The 21,943-nt window shown below is 46.9% G+C and overlaps 1 protein-coding gene and 1 non-coding gene across 4 annotated transcripts in view; both read right to left on the bottom strand.

Annotated features, from left to right (window-relative positions):
• Positions 1–20,789, bottom strand: part of PSAP (prosaposin) — a 34,364-nt gene extending 13,575 nt beyond the window's left edge. For all 3 annotated transcript variants that reach the window (XM_010373049.2, XM_010373050.2, XM_010373051.2), the window contains exons 1-4: positions 20,597–20,789; positions 4,372–4,505; positions 1,838–1,912; positions 1,114–1,239 (exon numbers count right to left, since the gene is read on the bottom strand). In XM_010373049.2, the coding sequence (XP_010371351.1) occupies positions 1,114–1,239; positions 1,838–1,912; positions 4,372–4,505; positions 20,597–20,636 (375 nt within the window). In that variant the 5' untranslated portion in view covers positions 20,637–20,789. The remainder of the gene's footprint in view (positions 1–1,113; positions 1,240–1,837; positions 1,913–4,371; positions 4,506–20,596) is intronic.
• Positions 15,032–15,094, bottom strand: LOC115900566. Its single transcript, XR_004060243.1, has one exon. It is a non-coding gene; the product is annotated as a U7 small nuclear RNA (small nuclear RNA).
• Positions 20,790–21,943: the final 1,154 nt, after the last annotated feature.

The following is a 21,943-nucleotide window of genomic DNA, read 5'->3' as shown; positions in this document are numbered from 1 at the left end:
CTGTCCACATCACATCTCACTCACAAGGACATGAACTCCTGAGGGTCCTGTCAGCTTCCCCACTTGCAGCTTTCCTCAATGGGACCTAGACCTAGATCAAACTCTTTGACAAATACCCTTACAATCATGACACTCCAAGGCTGTACTTGCAATCCTTGAAGATGGCCTAGAAGGCTGTGCGTGACACAACCCCTGCCTTCCTCACCAGAACCTCGGTCAACCTTGGTCCTGGGCCGGGCGCAGTGGCTCAAGCCTGTAATCCCAGCACTTTGGGAGGCCTGAGATGGGCGGATCACGAGGTCAGGAGATCAAGACCATCCTGGCTAACATGGTGAAACCCTGTCTCTACTAAAAATACAAAATAAAAAACTAGCCGGGCAAGGTGGCGGGCACCTGTAGTCCCAGCTACTCTGGAGGCTGAGGCAGGAGAACGGCGTAAACCCGGGAGGCGGAGCTTGCAGTGAACTGAGATCCGCCCACTGCACTCCAGCCTGCACGACAGAGCAAGACTCCGTCTCAAAAAAAAAAAAAACAAAAAAACCTTGGTCCTGTCTTGAGACAGTCCTGCCCCCTGGCCCTCTTCAGTTACTTAAACACCTCTTCTTTGTCAAGGCCTTTCCAAATTCCACAAAGCCAGCTCCGTGTTCTTTGCTAAAGACCCAGTTTGTGACACAGGGTCTGCATATGATACATACTTGATGAATGAAAGATGAGCATCTTTGTAGCTGAACACCCAAGTACATTCCCTGAATTATTCCTTAATTATAAGTTCACAGAAATAAATTCACAGAAGTGAAGTTTTGTGCTTGCTCAAAGGGGTCAAAGATTGGACATCATCTATCCAACTCACATCTCTGAAGGTTATGCCGGTTTACATTCCTTCAGCAGTCCGACCAGTCCCCAGCAGCCGCACCCTTGCTAACCCCAGGGCAAGTTACACAGAGTGGCCTGCTGTGTCAAAGGAGCTATTTGGGATGTGAAATTGTAGCAAAATGCTGTTGAGGAATTCCAGAGCTATGAACAGACTTTCCATTTTATCAATCTACTCGGGGCCACTGCCTCTCCTGGGCCCCAGAAGCACCTTCAAGGAAAAGCCTATTCCCCACCACTTACCATTTCTCCTTTAATGATGTCCAGGATGACAGGGAGGTAGGAGTCCACTATTTCCTTGCACGAAGCAGACATGTTCGGTTTCGGAAGCCAGTCACAGGTCTTCTCCAAGTAAACAAGGATCTCCTCCTACGAGAGGACACCAGGGTCAGAATCAGGACAGGCTTTCCTCCCTGGAAATAAATGGGCTGAAGGCAAGAGGCCCTCAATAGCTCCCAGAAAAACCAAGCCTGGAAAGCAGCCAGCCCTCAGGGAAAAGGACTTGGCCATGTTACCATTACCTATGGCTCTATCAGGTCAATCAGGCAAAAACAGACATGAACATTCAAAACGAAGATCCTCGGACCTGCAGTCTCGTAGGCACAGGGAATTCTAAGCAGAGATGGCCAAACTGGACCTAGGTATTAGTGGCATGCAACATAACATCTCAATTAACTTCGGGCATTTAGTCCCGGGGTCAGCAAAGGAGGCCTTTCAGCTTATTTTTGTACAACGCAGAACTCAGAATGGTTTTTACGTTCTTTTTATATTTTTAAAAAGAGACTGCGTGACAGGGACACTATATGGCTCGTATAGCCTAAAATCTTTTCTCCTTGGTCCTTTGTGGAAGACATTTGCCCCCCTCAGGCCTACACCATTCCTCTTTAGACACTCGGAATCACAGCTCTCTTAGGAACCAGTGCACATGCCCGTGGCTCAGGCACCATCCCCACTCACAGCCGCTTACCTCGGTGGCATTGTCCTTCAGCATATCACCAGCTGCTGTGACAACGTCTTTGCATATGTCACAGGGAAGGGATTTCTAAGAGAAAGAATACGAGAAATTTGTATTTGTAGGACACAAATTCACACCCCACACGACTGGAACTCCCTATGGCCCTTTCCCTATTCTCTCTAACCAGGGATATGATCATGACCACGCTCCTGTCACATCCTGGTTCTCCACTCTGCATGAGCAGTGCTGGGGCACTGCAGGAAGGGAAGAGGTGTGACTCACTAGAACACACTGTGATTTATAGGGCACAGAACCTTTGCTCATACCCACGCAGCACCCCATGTGGCACAGGTCAATTTCAAATCAATGCTTCCAATACTTCTAAGGAAACTGAGGCTCAGGTGAAATCACAGAGTCACATCAGTACATCAGGGAGCTGGGTGGGACAGAGAAACGAACGCCTCACCCACTTCTGAAGGCACGCCCACACTGAACTGTTCACCTGCGCTTCCTCTGGCTCCCAGGCATGTTAACGACGTACCACCATGCCAAAGTCAATCTTCTGATTGGCACTAAGGCCCCCATCTGGACTAGGGGCCATGGAAATTCTAGTTGGTACCTGCAGCCATTGGGGAAGAATGCCCAGGCTCCCTTCTTGATGTCAACCAACTTTTCACCCATGGAAAAGAAACATGTCTGGGTGAGACTGAGGAATACCTATGAATTTAGCTGCCTTTAGAGAAACCGATTTGAACCTAGTCAGGCTAATACAGTCATCCTTTGGTATCTGAGGGAGTATCAATTCCAGGACCCCCGTGGACACCCAAACCCCAGGATGCTCAAGTTCCACAGACAGCCCTCAATATCTGTGGAAACAGAGGGTCAAGGGTACCATGCGTGGAACCATAACAAGAGAGGGCCAGGCTGGGTGCAATGGCTCACGCCTATAATCCCAACACTTTGTGAGGCCAAGGTGGGTAGATCACGAGTTCAGGAGTTCGAGACCAGCCTGACCAACATGGTGAAAACCCTGTCTCTACTAAAAATACAAAAATTAGCCAGGCATGGTGGTGTGCACCTGTAATCCCAGCTACTCTGGAGGCTGAGGCAGGAGAATTGCTTGAACCCAGGAGGCGGAGCTTGCAGTTAGCCAAGATCGCGCCACTGCACTCCAGCCTGGGCGACAAAATGAGACTCCGTCTCAAAAAAAAACAAAACAAACAAACAAAAAAAAAACAGAAGGCCGGGCCATGACAAGACCAGCCAATGAAGGAAGTTTTAAAGTCCTTACTGGACACACGTTAAACCTGGAAACAGGAACTAGTATTAAAAAACAAGATGGAAAGCAAATTAGAAATCAAATCTGAAAAGAGTTTCAGACCAGTCGTGGTAGCCCACACCTGTAATCACAGCACTATGGGAGGCAGGAGGATGACCTCAGCCCAGGAGTTCAAGACCAGCCTGGGCAACATGGTAAAAACCTTATCTCTACAAAAAATCCAAAAATTAGCCGGGCATGCTGGTGTGCATCTGTGGTTCCAGTACTCAGGAGGCTGAGGTGGGAGGATTGCTTGAGCCTAGGAGGTTGAGGTTGCAGTGAGCCATGATTGTACCACTGCACTCCGGCCTAGGTGACAGAGCCATACCCTGTCTCCAAAAAAAAGGGCAAGTATGGCCACAGAAGGCAGTTTTCCAGTGAATAATTCACAAACTGCTTCTAAAATAATGGTGCTAAGTTTTCTTCTCTCACTGAAGGAGCACTAGTGGCCCCCCGAAGTCCACTCAGTCAAACATAGCCCATACCATATGATGGCCGGCACAGCCCCAAGTGAGCCCAGGGCAGCAGCTCTGCGTTCAGCTGGCACAGTCGGCAGAGCATCTCCTGAGAGGGCTTGGGACCGTGAGGAACGCACCCATGGCTTGTCGCCTTAGACCACGCCCCACATTAATATGCTATATTTAGCATCGGTTAGATGAAAAATCAGTGCTAGCTTCCTCAGTGTGGTTACAGCTGGAAATCAATTTTAAACTGCAACCGCGCTCCAGGATCTCAATCAGCAGTTTGCCTGTTTGAGAGGAGTGAGGAGAGAACAAAATATGAAACAGGCAGAAAGTACCTGAAAAGCTCAGCATGTACTTTGTGGAGTGAGTGACCAAGCATAGAGCCATGCCCATGTGCCCAGTGGTGGGAATGGGCACTGCCAACCCACTGGCCTCTTATCTAAGGTGAGAAGTGGGATCTGCACAGAGGCCCGGGAGGCAGTGTGGGGCACCTGGAGCTGCAGGCATGAAGACCTCATCCTGTCTGCCACAAGAGACCAGGCAGCCTCAGGGGAAGGAAACCTTAACCTCTCTGAGCCTCCATCTCCTCTGCTGTAAAATGGGTACATTCACCAATAGGTCCTGCCTCCCACACAGGGTCACAGTGAGAAGCAAACAAAACCAGGCAAGAGAAAGTGCTCTGTCAATATGGTGGTGAGTTACAGCTGCTCTAAGGGGACCCCAGAGGAGTGCTGGGGCTGGGACTGGAGGGCAGCAGCACTCACCACTGTTGGCTTGTTCCAAATGGTCTGCAGGCAGTGCTTCACTGCCCCACAGTCGGATGCCGTCTTCACATTCTGGCACCACACTGCCGAGCCTCTGGTGCATTCTTTCAGTCCGAGGACTGGGCTGGCTAGAGCTAAAATGAAAACCAATGTGAGGAGGCGGCCCGTTTTGCAGCAAACCAGGTCGACCTGACTTATTTCGCCAGGGCTGAGGGCGAGCCCTGTCCTTGAGCTGGATGCCCTTACTCGGCCCCTCACCCAGCTGTATGGGGCACCAGCCACACAGATGCACCCCTGTCCCAGTCAAGAAGCTGGCTTGTCAGTCACAGGGCTGGAAGGGACTCATTTATCTGGTTCACTTTCATTGGCTCCAACTACCTTTAAACAGTATCAGGGAGTAGCAGAACTTTAAATCCTCATAACCTTAAAATGTTTCCATAAGTAGCAAAAGAAACCATAGGAGAAAAGACTGACAAATTCAAATACAGGGAAGATTTGTGACTTCTGTAGAATGAATAACAGCAGTAGAATGAAGGGTTTTTTTAAAAAAGAAAAACAGGCTAGACACGGTAGCTCATGCCTATAATCCCAGCACGTTGGGAGGCCAAGGTGGATCACGACGTCAGGAGATTGAGACCATCCTGGCTAACACGGTGAAACCCTGTCTCTACTAAAAATACAAAAAAAACAATCAGCCAGGCGTGGTGGCGGGCACCTGTAGTCCCAGCTACTCAGGAGGCTGAGGCAGGAGAATGGCATGAACCCAGGAGGCGCAGCTTGCAGTGAGCCAAGACTGCGCCACTGTACTCCAGCCCAGGTGACAGAGCGAGACTCCATCTCAAAAAATAATAATAAAATAAAATAAAATAAATTCATATCCTTATAACATAAAACAATTGTCAGCTGCAGCAGCTCACGCCTATAATCCCAGCACTCTGAGAGGCCAAGGTGGGGGATCACTGGAGTCCAGGAGTTCAAGACCAGCCTGGGCAACATGGCAAAACCTCATCTCTACAAAAAATTAGCCAGGTATGGTGGCACGCACCTGTGATCCCAACTACTTGAGAGGCTGAGGTGGGAGGATAGCTTAAGCCCAGGAGGCAGAGGCTGTAGTAAGCCAAGATCTCACCACTGCACTCCAGTTGTGAGCTACCATACTCAGCCCTAAAAACGTTTTATCAACTGCCTTGAGAGTGCCTATGTTTCCTGAAACAGGTCCTTGATTTTAGAACCAAAAAATGGCGAAAAAAATCCTCAGATTCACATCTCACTTCTAGGCCAACTATTCAGCTAGGAAACAAGATTACATCAGACTACACATAGAGGATGGCGGCGTGAGGGTCAAACTCCAACAGGCATCTCAGTAGGGTTGAACCAACTTTAATTGCAATAGATACTTGGCCCAAGTCTAAGAAAAAAAAAAAAAAAAACACACAATCACCTGAGAAACATACTTAGAACCTCAGGAGTCTTGCTGTATGCTGCTTCCCTCTGTAAGCCAATTCCACGTATGTGTGTAACACACATAGGAAACACGTGTTATATAGGTCAGCACCCATTCTTCCTCCAGGAGAGGGAAAGGAATGAAGTGCTTTCTTTCATTACTACCTCCACAAGCTACTCACACAAAGACTGAGTCCCCCAAAGCTCGAGCCAGATCACCGGTAGCCCTTCAGACACAAGAAAATGAATTATTCATCTGCTGTCCAGGTTATAGCCTTCCCTGTCCCCAGAAGCAAAATCACAAACACGTCCAGTTCACAATCTCAACCAAGCTGGCCACATTCCAGAGGCTGCTGGTTTGGACTCTAGTTTCCAGGGGAAAACATATGCCAGATGGGAATCAGTACCGAGCTCCCCAGATGGCTCACAAAAGCTTAGCCCACAGTGTAGCCAAGCATGGCTGGCGTCAGCCTCAGTTATAAATCTCAGGGGAGCGGTGGAGGGGAGGGAGAAATTGAGTCATGAGGGTAAGGGCTCTGAGGACTGTGCGGCCACAGAAACAGCTCAAATAGGAGCCCCAGACCTGATGACTCCCACCACACCCTAGCAGGACCTGGGCCCCTAGGGCTCTGAAAAGGACCCATGATGACACCATGATACACACTGCCTAGCCCTACCTCCAAATCAAGAGAGGGCCCAAGTGATGAACAGGTGGCTACCACCAAAATGAGTCTCTAGGCAGAGGAAGGCAGAGTGATACACAGGGAAGCCAGAAGAGGATGGGCTCAGACCTCAGGAGACCAGAGCCAAGCGGAGGAGTCACCACCAAAAGCAGGGGCAAGTGAACGGCATTCCCCATTCTTAAAAATGCCCATCCAGTGTAATATCCACCCAGCTACTTTCTCCAGCCTTCTCAGCAGGGAACTAGCTACAGCTGACCAAAATCTAGAGTGTTTCTGGAACACAACTCACTCCCACAGGCCCACAGGAGAATACTTTGTAGGTTGCCTACTTCCTCTAGGAATGTGAAACAATAAGTTTTCCATGATGACTTTGTTACTTGTTTTGGTCCGGCCAACCTGGAATGAAAATAATCTCACGCAGCCCCTTGTATCTGAAACTGGCCCAGCTAATACAAACTGTCACTTCCCAATCCATGACCTACTGAATGGCAGCAGACCTCTTCCTCAGACCTGGAGGGAAAAAGGTACGCATGGTGGAGAATTCGGTACGCCTATAAAGTCATCAAGTTCCAGCGTAAAACAGATTTCCATGGACACAGGAAGTAACACGTAAATTCCAACTCCTAGAAACTCCCTTCTTAGCGAGACAGCCTCTTCTACCTCCAACCACAAGCCAAACATAAAGGTGCGTATTACAAAAACGGCCTGTGGTATGCAATGGATTTCATCTCCCAGGATGACCGACATGATGACACATGTTCATAGAGACTGCGTGTCCTCAGGGCAGGCACTGCTGGGTGGTGCTGGGGAGCTCCCGGCTGCCGAGAGGTGCAAAGCCCATTCTCAGAGCCTATCTCCTAAGAGGGTATCAAACAGTGGGTCAGAACCTTTTGGGGACATGGATCCCTTTCCCAGAAACTTTATTATACATAAAATTCTCCTAGCACTTGAGGAACTTCTCAGGCCCCAGCTGTGGATTAATCACAAAGCTCTACAGGCGAGGGTGGTTCCTCTCCACACAAGCAGGTAAACAACCCAGATGGTCACCAGCTCCACCGACTGTGCAGAGCCCAAGGCCCTCATGCCAGAGACCAAATGAACAGTCACAACTTTTTTTACCCCCAAGAGCGGGAGGAACAGACATCTAAGTAATGGTGTGTGATCCCACACATCCGTGGGAATGGGAGCGGCAAGGCAATGCTAACGGAGTCTTCCTCAAAACGAAATTGGAATTGGCACCTGCAAAATGGTGACAGAAAGGGCTGGCTACGTGGAGAGGGGATGGGAAATTCAAGAACATTCCAAAGGAGTCCAGTTATCTGTGGGGAAGGGAAGAAACTGTCCTGCCTTTTCAGGAGCGAAGCCAAGGAAGTAGTGGCAGCCAGGCTGCAAAGGCAGACAGGTCTCAGGTGCGTGGGGAATGGTCTCACCTGCCACACACACCCCAAGGTGAGGGCTCAACCCCGTGGGCGATGCTGCAGGAAGCTCCAGGGATTTCTGGGTGGGACAGGACAGGTATGCTCATGTGTGGGTCTCAATCACCCAGGTACGAGGTGGCAGAACTGAAGAGGAGGCAGGAGATACCAACACCAGGCGCCTAACTGGAAGGCGAATTCAAAAATGTGCACATGAGAAATGGAGGCAGCGAGAGCCGAGAGAGGCTAACACAGACTCCAAGAGATCAAGATGGGCAAATGGCACTAACTGGGTTCCATGAGAAGTCGGGAGGCTCAAAGGGAAAGCAGAACAGCAAGGGCCAACAGCACCAGGAGAGACACGCCCATGAGCACCGTGAGCTGCTCAGCAGAGGCCAGGGAGGGGAGGGCCGGGCCCCACCCAGAGAGTCCCCTGGAGGACTGGGGATGAGTGACGGGAGAAGGAATGTTTCAGAGACATGCATGGTCATCTCCAAGTAGGGGGAGAATCCCTTGCACCTTCCACCCGGGTGTGGAGCTGGTATGAGTGGCTCCAGCCCACAGACCTCTGAACAATGGGCGGAGAACTGCAGCTCCAGGTAAAGAACGCATTTAACATCCACCCAGGGACATAAAAAGAGAAAGGATTAGCCAGGCTTGGTGGTGCACACCTCCATAGTCCCAGTTACTGGGGAGGCTAAGGTGGGAGGATCACTTATGCCCGGGGAAGGAGGTTGCACTCTAGGGCCCCAGCGTCACCGCACTCCAGCCTGGGCAATAAAGCCAGAACCTGTCTCAGAAAAAAAAGAGAGAATGAGTGGCATCATCAGGTGATGACCTCACCAACAGTGGAAGCAACCAAGCAGAAACAACACATAACCTATGAGCAATGCTACGTAAGAGGGATCCTTTCAGTGGTGGGCTGAACTAAAAGAGCTCCCAGGAGCTCCGAGTCTTCATTCCAACAAGGCAGATGACATTTTCAGCATTTATAACTAATAAAAACTACTCAAAACTGCTTTCTGGTGAGTTATTTCTCAAAACAAGTTGCCCAGCAAAGCCTTTCATCTCTATTATCCTCCCACACCCTACCTCCAAATACCAGTTTCCTTCTCTGAGGCAGTATGCTGAACTCCAAGAAAGTTCTTAGAATGTTTGATCTCCTGGAGATTTCTGATTAAACGTGTCATAAAGACATGAACAGCACTCGGAGCAAATCGAGCGCTTCACGTCTTAGTTCAAGGGCCTGACAAGAGAGCTGGGAACAATGGGCCCTTTTTATTATTTATTTATTTATTTTTTGAGACAGAGTCTTGCTCTTGTCACCCAGGCTGGAGTGCACAATCTTGGCTTACTGCAGCCTCCGCCTCCTGGGTTCAAGTGATTCTCCTGCCTCAGCCTCCCAAGTAGCTGGGATTATAGGCGTCCACCACCACACCCAACTAATTTTTGTATTTTTAGTAGGTACAGGGTTTTGCCACTTTGGCCAGGCTGGTCTCAAACTCCTGACCTTGTGATACGCCCGCCTCGGCCTCCCAAAGTGCTGGGATTACAAGTGTGAGCCACCATGCTCGGCCCACAACAGGACTTTTTTAAAGACAGATTTCAGGGCCATGTGTGGTGGCTCACGCCTGTAATCCCAGCACTTTGGGAAGCTAAGGCGGGAGAATCACTTTGAGCTCAAGAATCAAGACCAGCCTGGTAACACGGCAAAACCCCATCTCTACAAAAAATACAAAAATAGCCAGGCGAGGTGGCGGTGCCTGTAGTCCCAGCTACTCGGGAGGCTGAGGCAGGAGAATCGCTTGAATCCAGGAGGCAGAGGTTGCAGTGAGCTGAGATCGTGCCACTGCACTCCTGCTGGGCGACACAGCGAGACTCCATCAAAAAAAGAAAAAAAAAAGAAAAGAAAAAGAAATAAGTCATTATTATTCTATGTTGTTTACAGTCAAACCTCAGCCCAACTAATATACACATTTAATCAACGACCTCGCTTACAAGAAAGGTCTCCCAACAATGAGTGTTTCCGGGGGTACTCCAGTGAGGACACTGAAAAGCCCAGTACACAACATAACCAAAGATTTTCCGAAGCAACCTCAGAATGACAGGATAACCCTTCCTAGAAGGTTACAGTCAGTCTCATTATTTTAGCCATACAACATATGCTTTGCCTTTTAAATATTTTAGTAACATGCTAAAATACAATTTGAGTCTAGCTACCAAAAAAAAAAAAAAGTAACAGAAAATGCATGCAGCCTCCCAGTGCTGACAATCAGAGCCTACATTCCACAGGGCAGCAGATCTGCTGCCTGGGTAAGGCGGCACCATGGCAACAGGCAGGTTGCTAGGAAACCAAGAGAGGATAACCCCAGGAGGGGCAGCTTCTACCGCAGGTCCCCCACATTCAGGCATTTCTCAGAGGAATTCATATACTTCCATCCCCTAGAAGCAGGAGATAACGCAATGCACTCAACACTAACTACTCAAACAGCTAGTGCCACAAATATCTTCTATGGCAAACAGCACTTGTCTCTTCTTCATAGATAATCCTGCCTTTGGAAAACAGTCTGCAAAGCAGAATAACACAGCTCACTGAATCATTCAGAATAGTATACACTCAGAGGTAGTCTCCCTTGATTTGGAGGAAGTAAGGTCCAAGAATCCTCTTATCACATAACACATCAATGGCAATAAAGCTCTTAAGCTCGCTAGGCTGATATCCCATCACCTCTGGCCTCAAAGTGTTAAGACAAAGGTCCTTTCTTCCCTGCTTCTCCTCTGCTGCTACAGCCTGGCTTCTTAATTTTCCTCCCAAGCCAGATCATTCCAGGGCAGGACATTATCTACACAAAGTGATAAAGTCCTCAGGGAAATTACCTTGTGCAATAATGACTGAGGCTGGGGACAAGAATGCAATCTACTCAGACTGTATAAGAGTGACGGAATGGAGGCTTAACTAATTTGGGGACAACTCCTAACTAGTTCATTCAAGAGCACTGTAGTCCAATAAAAACTCCTAACAAAGCTTTTCTTCCAAAGTGTTAACATATCAGGTGATGATCAAAGAAGAACTTAGATCATCTTAGATAAGATTACACGGCAATCCATGACTGAAAAATGAGCCCTTGGCAGGACTAGATTCCAGGCAAGTGAGCAAGCGGAGGCAGGGGTCAGAGGGGGGTTCTGCATGGCTCCCCATCCTCAAGAAAGTTCCGCTGCAGATCCAGCATGCTGCACGGCAGTCGGTGCAGGCACCCACACAAACTGGTGCTGGCTCCCACACTGAGCCTTGCTAACCAGCTGCATGGTCTCTGCACATTTGCAGAAGATAATCATATGCTAAAAAAGGTTTCATGCAAACCTCATTAAAGAAATTCAGTATTCTGAACTTGTCTCATACACTGTTTACTAACTAAAAAAGTTCCAGATATATGTGAGTCTACTATAAATGTCACTTTTGGCTTACTTCAGTTAATACTTTATAGGAATACTGCCTTCATTTGAAATCTAAACTGTTCAGACCACAGTATGGGTCACGGCAGGATATCAGACTGACCCAGAATTCTGATTTAGTTGCTTTCACCACAGAGGGTTGTTATGAGAATTAAATGAACTAATGTTCAATAAAAAGCAGGATGGGCCGGGCGTGGTGGCTCACGCCTGTAATCCCAGCACTTTGGGAGGCTGAGGCGGGCGGATCACGAGGTCAGGAGATCAAGACCATCCTGGCTAACACAGTGAAACCCTGTCTCTACTAAAAATACAAAAAATTAGCCGGGCGTGGTGGTGCGCGCCTGTAGTCCCAGCTACTTGGAGGCTGAGGCAGGAGGATGGCGTGAATCCGGGAGGCGGAGCTTGCAGTGAGCTGAGATCGCGCCACTGCACTCCAGCCTGGGCGACAAAGCGAGACTCCATCTCAAAAAAAAAAAAAAAAAAAAAAAAGCAGAATGGGCCAGGCACAGTGGCTCACATCTGTAATCCCAGCACTGTGGGAGGCAGAGGCGGGCAGATCACCTGAGCTCAGGAGTTCGAGACCAGTCTGCCCAACATGGTGAAACCCCCATCTCTACTAAAAATACAAAAAATGGCTGGGTGCGGTGGCTCATGCCTGTAACTCCAGCACTTTGGGAGGCCAAGGCGAGTGGATTACTTGAGGTCAGGAGCTCGAGACCAGCCTGGTCAACATAGTGAAACCTGGTCTCTACTATATATATATAAATAAAATAGCCAGGCATGGTGGCACACACCTGTGGTCCCAGCTACTCAAGAGGCTGAGGCAGGAGAATCACTTGAACCCGTGAGGCAGAGGATGCAGTGAGCCGAGATCATGCCACTGCCCTCTGGCCTAGGTGACATTGTGAGACTCCGTCTTTAAAAAAAAAAAAAAGCAGAATGTCTCCTTCTGGGTTAGCTATTAAATATCTGTAGGTTCTGCAAATCAGCTAAACCAGTGGTTCTCAAAGTGTGGTCCAAAACCCTAAGGGTCCCAGGGACTCTTTCAGGGGGTCTGTGAGGGAAAAATCCTCATAATAAAAACAAGACATCAGTTGCCATTTTGCTCACTCACAAATGTCCAGTCAAGTTTCTGCGGAGGCATGTGACATGACATTGCAACAGACTGAATGGCCAAGCAGCTAAGAATCCAGCCAGGTGTTAAAAGGATTGCAAAAATGTAAAACAGGCTGCTCACTAAATATCTGTGTTTTGGAAAATATTTTTTCATTAAAAATATAATACATACAATAAATATATATATATGTTAACATATAATAGGTTTATCAATATTTCAAAGCATTACTTTTTAAACACTGACAGTTTAACTTATAAGATGTATAGATATAGCCCACATAAGCAAAAGCTCTTTGGGGTCCTCAATAACTAAGGAGTATATAGGGATCCTGCAACCAAAAGTTTGAGAACCTCCAAGCTAAACATCTAGAGAACCAACTTCTGAAACCAAAAGTGGGGGGGATAATTTCCTCAACTTATAGCTGCTTTCTTTTTCAGATTTACCTCAAATCAGAGCCCCCATTAACATCTAAATTATATTAGGCTCCCCTGTTCCTATCACCTACATAGAAGCCTCCCCAAAAGGTTTGGGAGGGGCGGGTCCCAAACTATCCTCAACTATTATAAAGGGCAACACTTCATTTGTGCTCAAAGTCACTCTCAATTTCGTAACTCTTAAAAATAATTTCTTAACATTAATTTCAGAAAAATAGAAGATAATATTCTATCTAATCATGATAAAGACTCAGCACTATGAAGTAATGAAGTTTCAAGCACACTAGCCTACACTTCCGCAGCTGAAGTCTACCTGGCTACACCTCACGGCACTCATCAACGCTGAGCACCTGTTACGTGCCCAAACTGCTCCACATGCTGCAGACACAGCAAGTGATCAAGACAACACACACATCACAACGCCAGGTAGCGGTGAGTGCTACAAATACAGCAAGGTGGGGTGGGGCAGCTATTTCAGACAGATCCGTGGGGAACTCTGATAAGGCAACATCAACCAGGGACCTGAATGCATACAGAGAGGAAGCCCCATGGGTTACCCAGGGAGGAAGATGTTCCAGAGAGGTGGAATTCAAAATGGAAAATCTATGAACACCAACAAGGAAGGAGCCAGGAGCCTGGACAGCAGGCCAGACAGAAGACAGGGGGAGGAACTGAGAGGTGGCCAATCACCAGGTGACAGGTGACCTTGCCAACACACTCTGAGTTTTATTCCTAGTGCTATAGGAAGCCACATGGCCTTCTGGTATCAATGCCTGAAGAACAGACTTATTCATACAGAACGGCATCCCATCACAGCTACTGAAAGAGTCGTAAGTAACGTGACAAATACTGGCCAAAAGAACTTTCTCTGCATCTTCTTCAATCTTAGTCATGTTGTTTCCTCTCATGTAAATAATTTTTCAAAGGCTGTATCTGTCCAAATGTGGCCAGAATTTACAATTTCTACATTTACAAGTCTCATTAGAATTCACCTCACATTTTATTAGATGTCGATGTCCATCAATAGGCATTAAATAGACACATCCATACAATGAAATACTCGGCTGGGAAGTGGGAAGAGATTAAGGAGACCTGACAGCCTGAGGGCAATGTGGCATAGCCGGTTGGACCCAGGTACCAAAAAATGAGATTAGTGGGAAAACTGGTAAAAATCCAAATGAAGTTTGCAATCTAGATAGTGACCGTGTCCTGATATTAATTCCTTGCTTTTGGCAAACGTATCATGGTTATACAACACGTTGACAGTATGGGAAGCTAGGTAAAGGGCATACAGGAACTCAGTATACTACCTTTGTAACTTTTCTGTAAATCTAACATTATCTCAAATTTTAAAATTTAAGTACATCTATCTGTGTTAGCATGAAGTGACCTCTAGGATATACTGTTTAAGAAAACAAAAGGAGAAATGCAAATGAAACCACTAAGTCATTTTACTCCTATCAAATTAGCAAAATTTAAAGTTTTAACAATATCAAATGTTAACAAGGGCACACAGTAACTGGAAATTGAATATGTTATGGAATGGCAACTGCCAAGATTATCTGAGAGCACTTCTACAATTGTTAGTTACTCCACAACTCAGCAATTCTGCTCATAGACAAATAACCTAGAGAAATGTTTTTCACGTGCACAAGGAGACATGTACAAGAATTTTTACAGAAGCAGGCTGTAACAGAAAAAAACTAGAAATTATCTAAATGTCTATCACTGGAATAGAAATGATATAGACCGGGCTCAGTAGCTCACACCTGTAATCCCAGCACTTTGGGGGGCTGAGATGGGCAGATCACCTGAGGTCAGGAGTTCGAGACCAGCCTGGCCAATGTGGTGAAACCCTGTGTGTACTAAAAATACAACCATTAGCCAGGCGTGGTGGCATGCACCCATAATCCCAGCTACTCGAGAGGATGAGACAGGAGAATCACTTGAACCCAAGAGGTGGAGGTTGCAGTGAGCCAAGATCACGCCACTGCACTCCAGCCTGGGTGACAGAGCAAGACTCCGTCTCAAAAAAAAAAAAAAAAAAGAAATTCTATAATTTGAATACTATATTGTAGTGAAAATGAAATAGATCTACGCATTTTCTTTTTTGTGGAGGGCTTTCCAGTAAAAACCAGAAAGCCTTCTAGACAAATTCTAAAAGGCATAAAAGTAATCTACACATTTTCAGTGTAGATAAACCTTCCTAGCAAAAAACTAACCCAACAATATAGAGTGGTCCCTCTTTAACCATAGCTTCCTTGTCTACCATTTCGGTTTCCCACGGTCAAATGTGGTCTGAAAATATGTTCTGAGAGACAAAGACCACATTCACATAATTTTTATTACAGATTGTTTTAATTGTTCTGTATTACTAGTTGTTGTTAATCCCTTACTGTGCCTAATTTATAAACTAAACTTTATCACAGGTATGTATGCATAAGAAAAAACATATTATATATAAATAAGGTTTGGTCCCATCCACAGCTTCTGGCATCCCCTGGGGGTCTTGGGACACATCCCCCAAGGATAAAGGGAAAGACTGTTGGATACAATATTTGCAAAATGTTTAAAATATCCAAAACAATACTCTATACACACTGCTGAAGCTTCCAGTCACATGTAGGGGAGGAAAAAGACCTAAGGGGGAGGAAAAACAAGTCCAGGAAGGTGGCTGTCTATGGCGGCAGCTGGGTTGTCAGCTTCCATTTCTTAACCTAGGCGTTGCATACACATGTGTTCATGATAATCTTCCACTTTTAAAATGTTTCACAATTTAAGGAGCAACAGGCAAAACAGTCAGTAAAATATACTATTATGTGTGTTAAAAAGAAAAAAGGCAGAAGGAACTCACACATAGGGTGTACCTCTGCAGGCTCCTAAGGGAGCTGCTACCAGGCTGTCTGAGGAGGGCCTGGGGACAGCAGTGGCGGGGACAAACCTTGTACTCTACACTCCATTCTACTGACTGACCTGGCTTCCCATGTCCATCTATTATCCACTCTAAACAGCTCACCTCCATTTATGAATGGGGAAACCGAACTAGGGGGTGGAACAGACTACCTCAGGTCCAGGGTTAGTGACAACAGGTCTAGACCCAAGCATTCAGGTTACCAGGAACCAGCTCTGATCTGCTGGGCTGCTCTGATGTCAAGATCACCTAGCAGCTAAACCTCGTTTGGCTACCTAGAGTATGAACTGCCTACCAACTCCCTCCTAACTGCTGTGTACCTACCATAGCTTGTTTTCCTGACTCACTAATTATACCCAGCATGTATGTTTTTAATAAGTCAATTTAATTTTGTTAAGGTCACAACGTCCTTTGAAACGAAAGATGCCAAGGGAAATCACAAAATCAAGGGCAGAAAATAGGTCGCTGTGCTGGGGGGACAAAGATATTGACAATACATTATTTGTATTAGTGGTACAGCAACAAACAATACTAACTAAACCCTTTTCTGTATTCACCTAATTTATTAAAGGTAAACAGCAGCCCAGTGAAATAGGAATGATTAATGCCACTTTACAAATGATGAAATACGGGAGACTTTAAGCAACTTGCCCAAGGTCATATGGCTACTGTCAGCAATGAGATAATGTGAAACTTCTACTCCACATTGTCATCTTCTCCCAACATACAAAATTACAAATGCCATAAAGTTATTTTTTGGAACCTCATGTAATAAAAAAATAAAGCAATTAGTACTTTTGCAACAGTCAAAATCTTCATCCCAGTCACTGTATTTATCATCACTGTTTTAAAGCATTTAAAAAAAAAAAAAGGCCAGGTGTGGTGACTCACACCTGTAATCCCAACACTTTGGGAGGCCAAGTCAGGCAGATCACTTGAGGTCATGAGTTTGAGACCAGCCTGGCCAACATGGCAAAACCCCATCTCTACTAAAAATACAAAAATTAGCCAGCATGGTGGTGGGTGCCTATAATCCTAGCTACTCGGGAGGCAGAGGCGGGAAAATCGCTTGAACCCAGGAGGCGGAAGTGGCAGTGAGCCAAGATCGCACCACTGCACTCCAGCTTGGGGACAGAGCAAGACTCCATCTCAAAAACAACCTGTCAGGTTTTTCCCTTTCGGACGCCTCTCTCTCACAAGAGAGAGCTGCTCTCCTCTCTCCTTTCTTCTGCCTATTAAACTTTCTGCTCCAAAAAAAAAAAAAAAGAAACAAAACAACCTGTCAAATGTACTTCAAGGACGTGACAAATCACTGATTTGTTAAAACAAATAAACCCTTCTTTCTTCAGGAATTATACTCTTATTTTCACAGAATAAAACTGATTTACTATTGACAAACAGGAGATTTATCCAAAATCCCTGACAGGCCAAGACCTGAAGTTCCTACTGATATTCAGCAGGCCAGGCTATAAATTCATATGTTATTGAAATAAAATATATAATACCTTCTAGCATGCCCAGAAAACACACCTGTCTTAGTATGGGGTAGACAACATTCAGCTGGCTAGCCACCACACAGCTGACAGCTATCAGAGCATCTAAGCTTCAGGGAGCACCTGCCACGCTTCAGGGAGCACCTGCCACATTCCAGGCACCACCTGCCACATTCCAGGCACCATCCCTCATGCCTTACACCTAGCTCATGAACACGCTCCTTTTTCCACCAGAGGACTCACCCAACAGCAATAGCCTCCATGATCCCATTTGTAAAATTCGAAACTGCAGCCTTTACATCTATGTGTTCAAAGGTTAACAAAAATGTTTCCTTTGGGGCAAGTGGGACAGGGCAGTGAATGGGTGAACAGGGGCCTCTGGATGCCTGGATGCCACTGCTCTGCTCCCCAACCTCGGGGGCTGCTTACACGGGCGGGCTCACTTTGTGGTAATTCATCAAGTTGTCTACTTAATCTTCCATGTATGTAACTTACACTAAGTTTTTAAATGTTAAGAGGTCCATGTTGACAGAGGGATACGGAAAAAGCGAGCACTGTAGAGTCTTGGGTTCTGGTCCTGGCATCCCCAGTAAATGGTCTGTGATTTGGGAGAATCACCTCTGGGCACCTCCAGGTCTTCATTCCTTACAAAGGGGTTAGATTAGATGCTCTCCAATTCTCTCACGGTGCCATGGCTTTGCTTTCGCTTTTAGGTGGGTAAAAAGGAGGGGCAGCTGGATGGGCAAAGTAACTCAAAAGCAAGTGTCTCTACCATCAGGACATCACTGAAACACAAAATACAAAGCCCGTCCCAATTGAGGGTGGCACTCTGTACTACAACAGTGTCACGAAGAAAGTTCTAAATGCCTCCCGGGCAGCAGACAATAGCTGCAGTCACCAGGCACTTTCACTAACAAAACTCATTATCATGTCTAGAAATTTTAGGAGTAACAATTCCAAAAAAATCACAAAGGGGCCACAGCTGTGAAGGCCAGGCAGCATTCAAACACTGTTATCAGCACTGACTTTGGCCTAATCCTAAAGGCAGGACAGCAAAGTTAGACCAAGGCCATTACAATACCTCCCATTTACCAGAGTTTTCAGGGAAGAGGGTCCCTTGGTTAACTAAATATTGTGGTTAACCGTAAGCCCATACATACCCGAGGTGGATTTTACATTTCCCAAGACACAATTAAGTCCCTTTTGGGTGATGTGAGTGAATCAGAACTCTTAAGGGTCTTGTGAAGAGTGACTCAACGTCAACAAGAACAATGGATAATGTAAAAAGTAAGAAAAAAATTGCTCTGAATCAGTATAAAAAATTTAGAGACCAGCATTAGTTTATTATACAGACCACTGAATAACAGCAGTATAAGCCTGAATATAAAACCAAAATGATTTTTTTTATAAGCAGATCACCTTTCATTGTGCACAGGTAAAACAAATTTAAGAGCTTGGTACAGGGTCAAGAGACATTCTTGAGAGCTGCTGAAAGCTAACTCATTTCTTTGGTTTTGCAACAACCCTGTCATCCACTTTGTTACTGTTTATTAAAATCTGGGTAGCTGCATGGTGGCTAAAATGGCAGCCAGCCCTTAAATTACATATAGTTACTAGGAAACAGAAATTGTGGTGGGGGCTGGATGCGGTGTCTCACGCCTGTAATCCCAGCACTTTGGAAGGCTGAGGTGGGAGAATGGCTTGAACTCGGAAGGCGGAGGTTGCAGTGAGCCGAGACTGCGCCATTGCACTTCAGCCTGGGCAACAAGAGCGAAACTCCATTTCAAAAACAAACAAACGAACAAACAAAACACAAACGGCCTTTTCTCTTTTTTTTTTTTTTTTTTTTAACAGGCGGGGTCTTACTATGTTGCCCAGGCTGGTCTCCAACTCCTAGGCTCAAGCGATCCTCCCACCTCGGTCTCCCAAAGTGCTGGGATTATGGGCATGAGCCACCGCGCCCGGACGCAAGATATTTCAAAGCAAGTGAAATGAGGACTCCATGGCAAAATAACTGGACCACAAAACCCTAGATCGCCTTCAATACCTATGAGAATTAAGCTCTGATTTTTTTTTTAGCTTGCCCAAATTCCTAAGGGGTATAGGGAGTCATACCCTACAAACCATAAATTCTCATCAGATGGGTTTTATTTGACCCTATATATCGTGACTTACTTTCCAGTCTGACTCTGGCATAACATTATGAGACAAGGAAAAAAAAGTCAAAATATCTAAGCCCAAAATATATTTCCTTGCCATACCTTGAAATTGCCCTGCAAAGTCTCTTGTGGGAAAAATCCACATTCTATAGAGAATCCCCTTCCCCCTATGTTTTCCTTCCCAGATCCAGGAGATAATCAACTAAGAGCCAGACACCCTTTCAGGTCCATAGAAACATTTTACAACGTGCTTGCTCTCTTAAGTTGGCTACCTGAGAGCTTCCTCTGCACAATAAAACTTGGTCTCCACAATCCTTTATCTGTACTTGAATATTTTCTTTTTATTGATCCCAGGTCTTCAGATAAACTCAACCAACTGTCAACTAGAAAATGTTTAAATTTACCTATGGCCTGGAACCAAAGTATTTCTTAAATGTGTGTGATTGATGTCTCATGCCTCCCTAAAATATGTAAAATCAAGCTGTACCCAGACCACCTTGGGCATATGTTCTCAGGACCTCCTGAGGGCTGTGTCACGGGCCATGGTCACTCATATTTGGCTTAGAATAAATCTCAAAATATTTTAGAGTCTGACTCGTTTTGTCAACACCTAGAATCCGGAGTAAATATATACGCAAACGTCAACACAGATGATACACATGCGCTTCCTGCAGCTTCGCTACCCTTACAGACAGGCAACTGAAGCCAACGGCCAAAGTGTCCTGCGGGACGGGGCTCCGGCCCACCTCCATCACGTGTGCCCAGCACAGGCACAACACAGCTGCCCAAGGGGTCACCCTACAAGACCCACCCCACAGCGGAAAGCGCAGCCTGAGGGAAGGCCTCGGGGCCCCCACCGCGCAGGAACCCACTCGAGCCCCGAGGGAGATGCTGCCCAGGGCCTGGGCCGCCCTCCCGGGAGCATTTTCGCAGTCCGCCCCCCGCAGCCCCCGGTCGCCGGTCGCCCAGGGAAAGCCGGCGAACGCGCCTGCGCAGTGCGCGCCCCCTCGCCAACCCGGGTAGGGGGAGCAGAGGGACCAGGCCCGGCACAGCCCACACTGGGGCCGATGGACGCTGCGAGGCACCTCCTCCCCAGACTGAGGGTCCCAGGGCTTACCCGCGCCCAGGAGGCTGGCCAGGAGGAAGAGAGCGTACATAGCGCCGCCTGACTCCGCAGTCTGCAATGCGGAGCGTCAGCTGATCCCCGCAGATATAAATCTGCCCTGCCCCGAAGTCGTCCAGTGCGCAGGCGCTAACCCCGCCCAGTCCGCGCCTGCCCGGGCTCATCAGCACCCTGACTCAGCGCCTCTGAGGGCGCCTGCGCGAAGGGGAGGCCAATTAGGAGACAATGGGAGGAGCGAAGGGAAGGGCTATGGAGAGGAGTGAGGAAGAACTCGGAGAAAGGGAAGGGAAAAGTCATAAATGAAAAACCCTACTAATAGGTCAGAGATTATATATGTAAAAATACCTTTTAAATCTCCACATTGTTGGCGGCCGCGGTGGCTGACACTTGTAATCTCAACACTTGGGAGGCCGAGGCGGGCAGAGAGTTCAAGACCAGCCTGGGCAAAGTGGTGAAACCCCCATCTCTACAAAAAAAATACAAAAAAATCAGCCCGTTGTAGTAGCGGGTTTCACACAGAATAGCTTGAAGTTTCACAGAGAATAAGTAGTCTTGTAACGGTGAGGGGACAGGACTCACTCCTGGCCAGGAGCATGTGGGGGCAGGTGGTGGCACCTGGTCAAAGGCAAGTCTGGGCTGGGCATGGTGGCTCACACCTTGTAATCCCAACACTTCGGGAGGCCGAGGTGGGCGGATCACGAGGTCAGGAGTTCGAGGCCAGCGTGACCAATATGGTGAAACCCTGTCTCTACTAAAAATACAAAAATTAGCCAGGCATGGTGGCACACATCTGTGGTCCCAGCTACTCAGGAGGCTGAGGCAGGAGAATCGCTTAAACCTGGGAGGCGGAGGTTGTGGTGAGTCGAGATCACGCTACTGTACTCCAAAAAAAAAAAAAGTTTAAGCCTCACATTGTGGTACCGTTAAAGATGTAATACGATTCCTCACCCAACATAAGAGATCATAAGAGTCACAACCAACGATCCTGTGGCAAGAGACGGCTTAAGAGAAAAGCATAACAAATTTATGTAATCAACGTTTTATGTGACATGGAAGCCTTCAGAAATTAAGACCCAAAGACCTAGGGAAAACTTAATTTTTATGCCGAGGTTCGATGAAAACCGAACATGTAGAAACATGCTCAGCCAAGGGTGTGGTTTCATGGTGATAGACTGAGAGGAAACCCAGCAAGGGCTGTCGGTTCAGATTCTCCTAGGCCTTTGTGAAGCATTCCTTCCTCCCGGGTATGGGGCAGGAACTTTTAGAAGGAGGGTCTTCAAAGGAGAAAGGAGAATAAAAGAGATTGACCTTTCTAGGTTTTATGGATGGCTTTGGGGCACA

This window comes from Rhinopithecus roxellana, chromosome 11 (assembly GCF_007565055.1).
Source record: "Rhinopithecus roxellana isolate Shanxi Qingling chromosome 11, ASM756505v1, whole genome shotgun sequence".
NCBI lineage: Eukaryota > Metazoa > Chordata > Mammalia > Primates > Cercopithecidae > Rhinopithecus > Rhinopithecus roxellana.
Note: the sequence above shows the minus strand (reverse complement) of the source record. Positions and strands in the feature narration are given on the sequence as shown.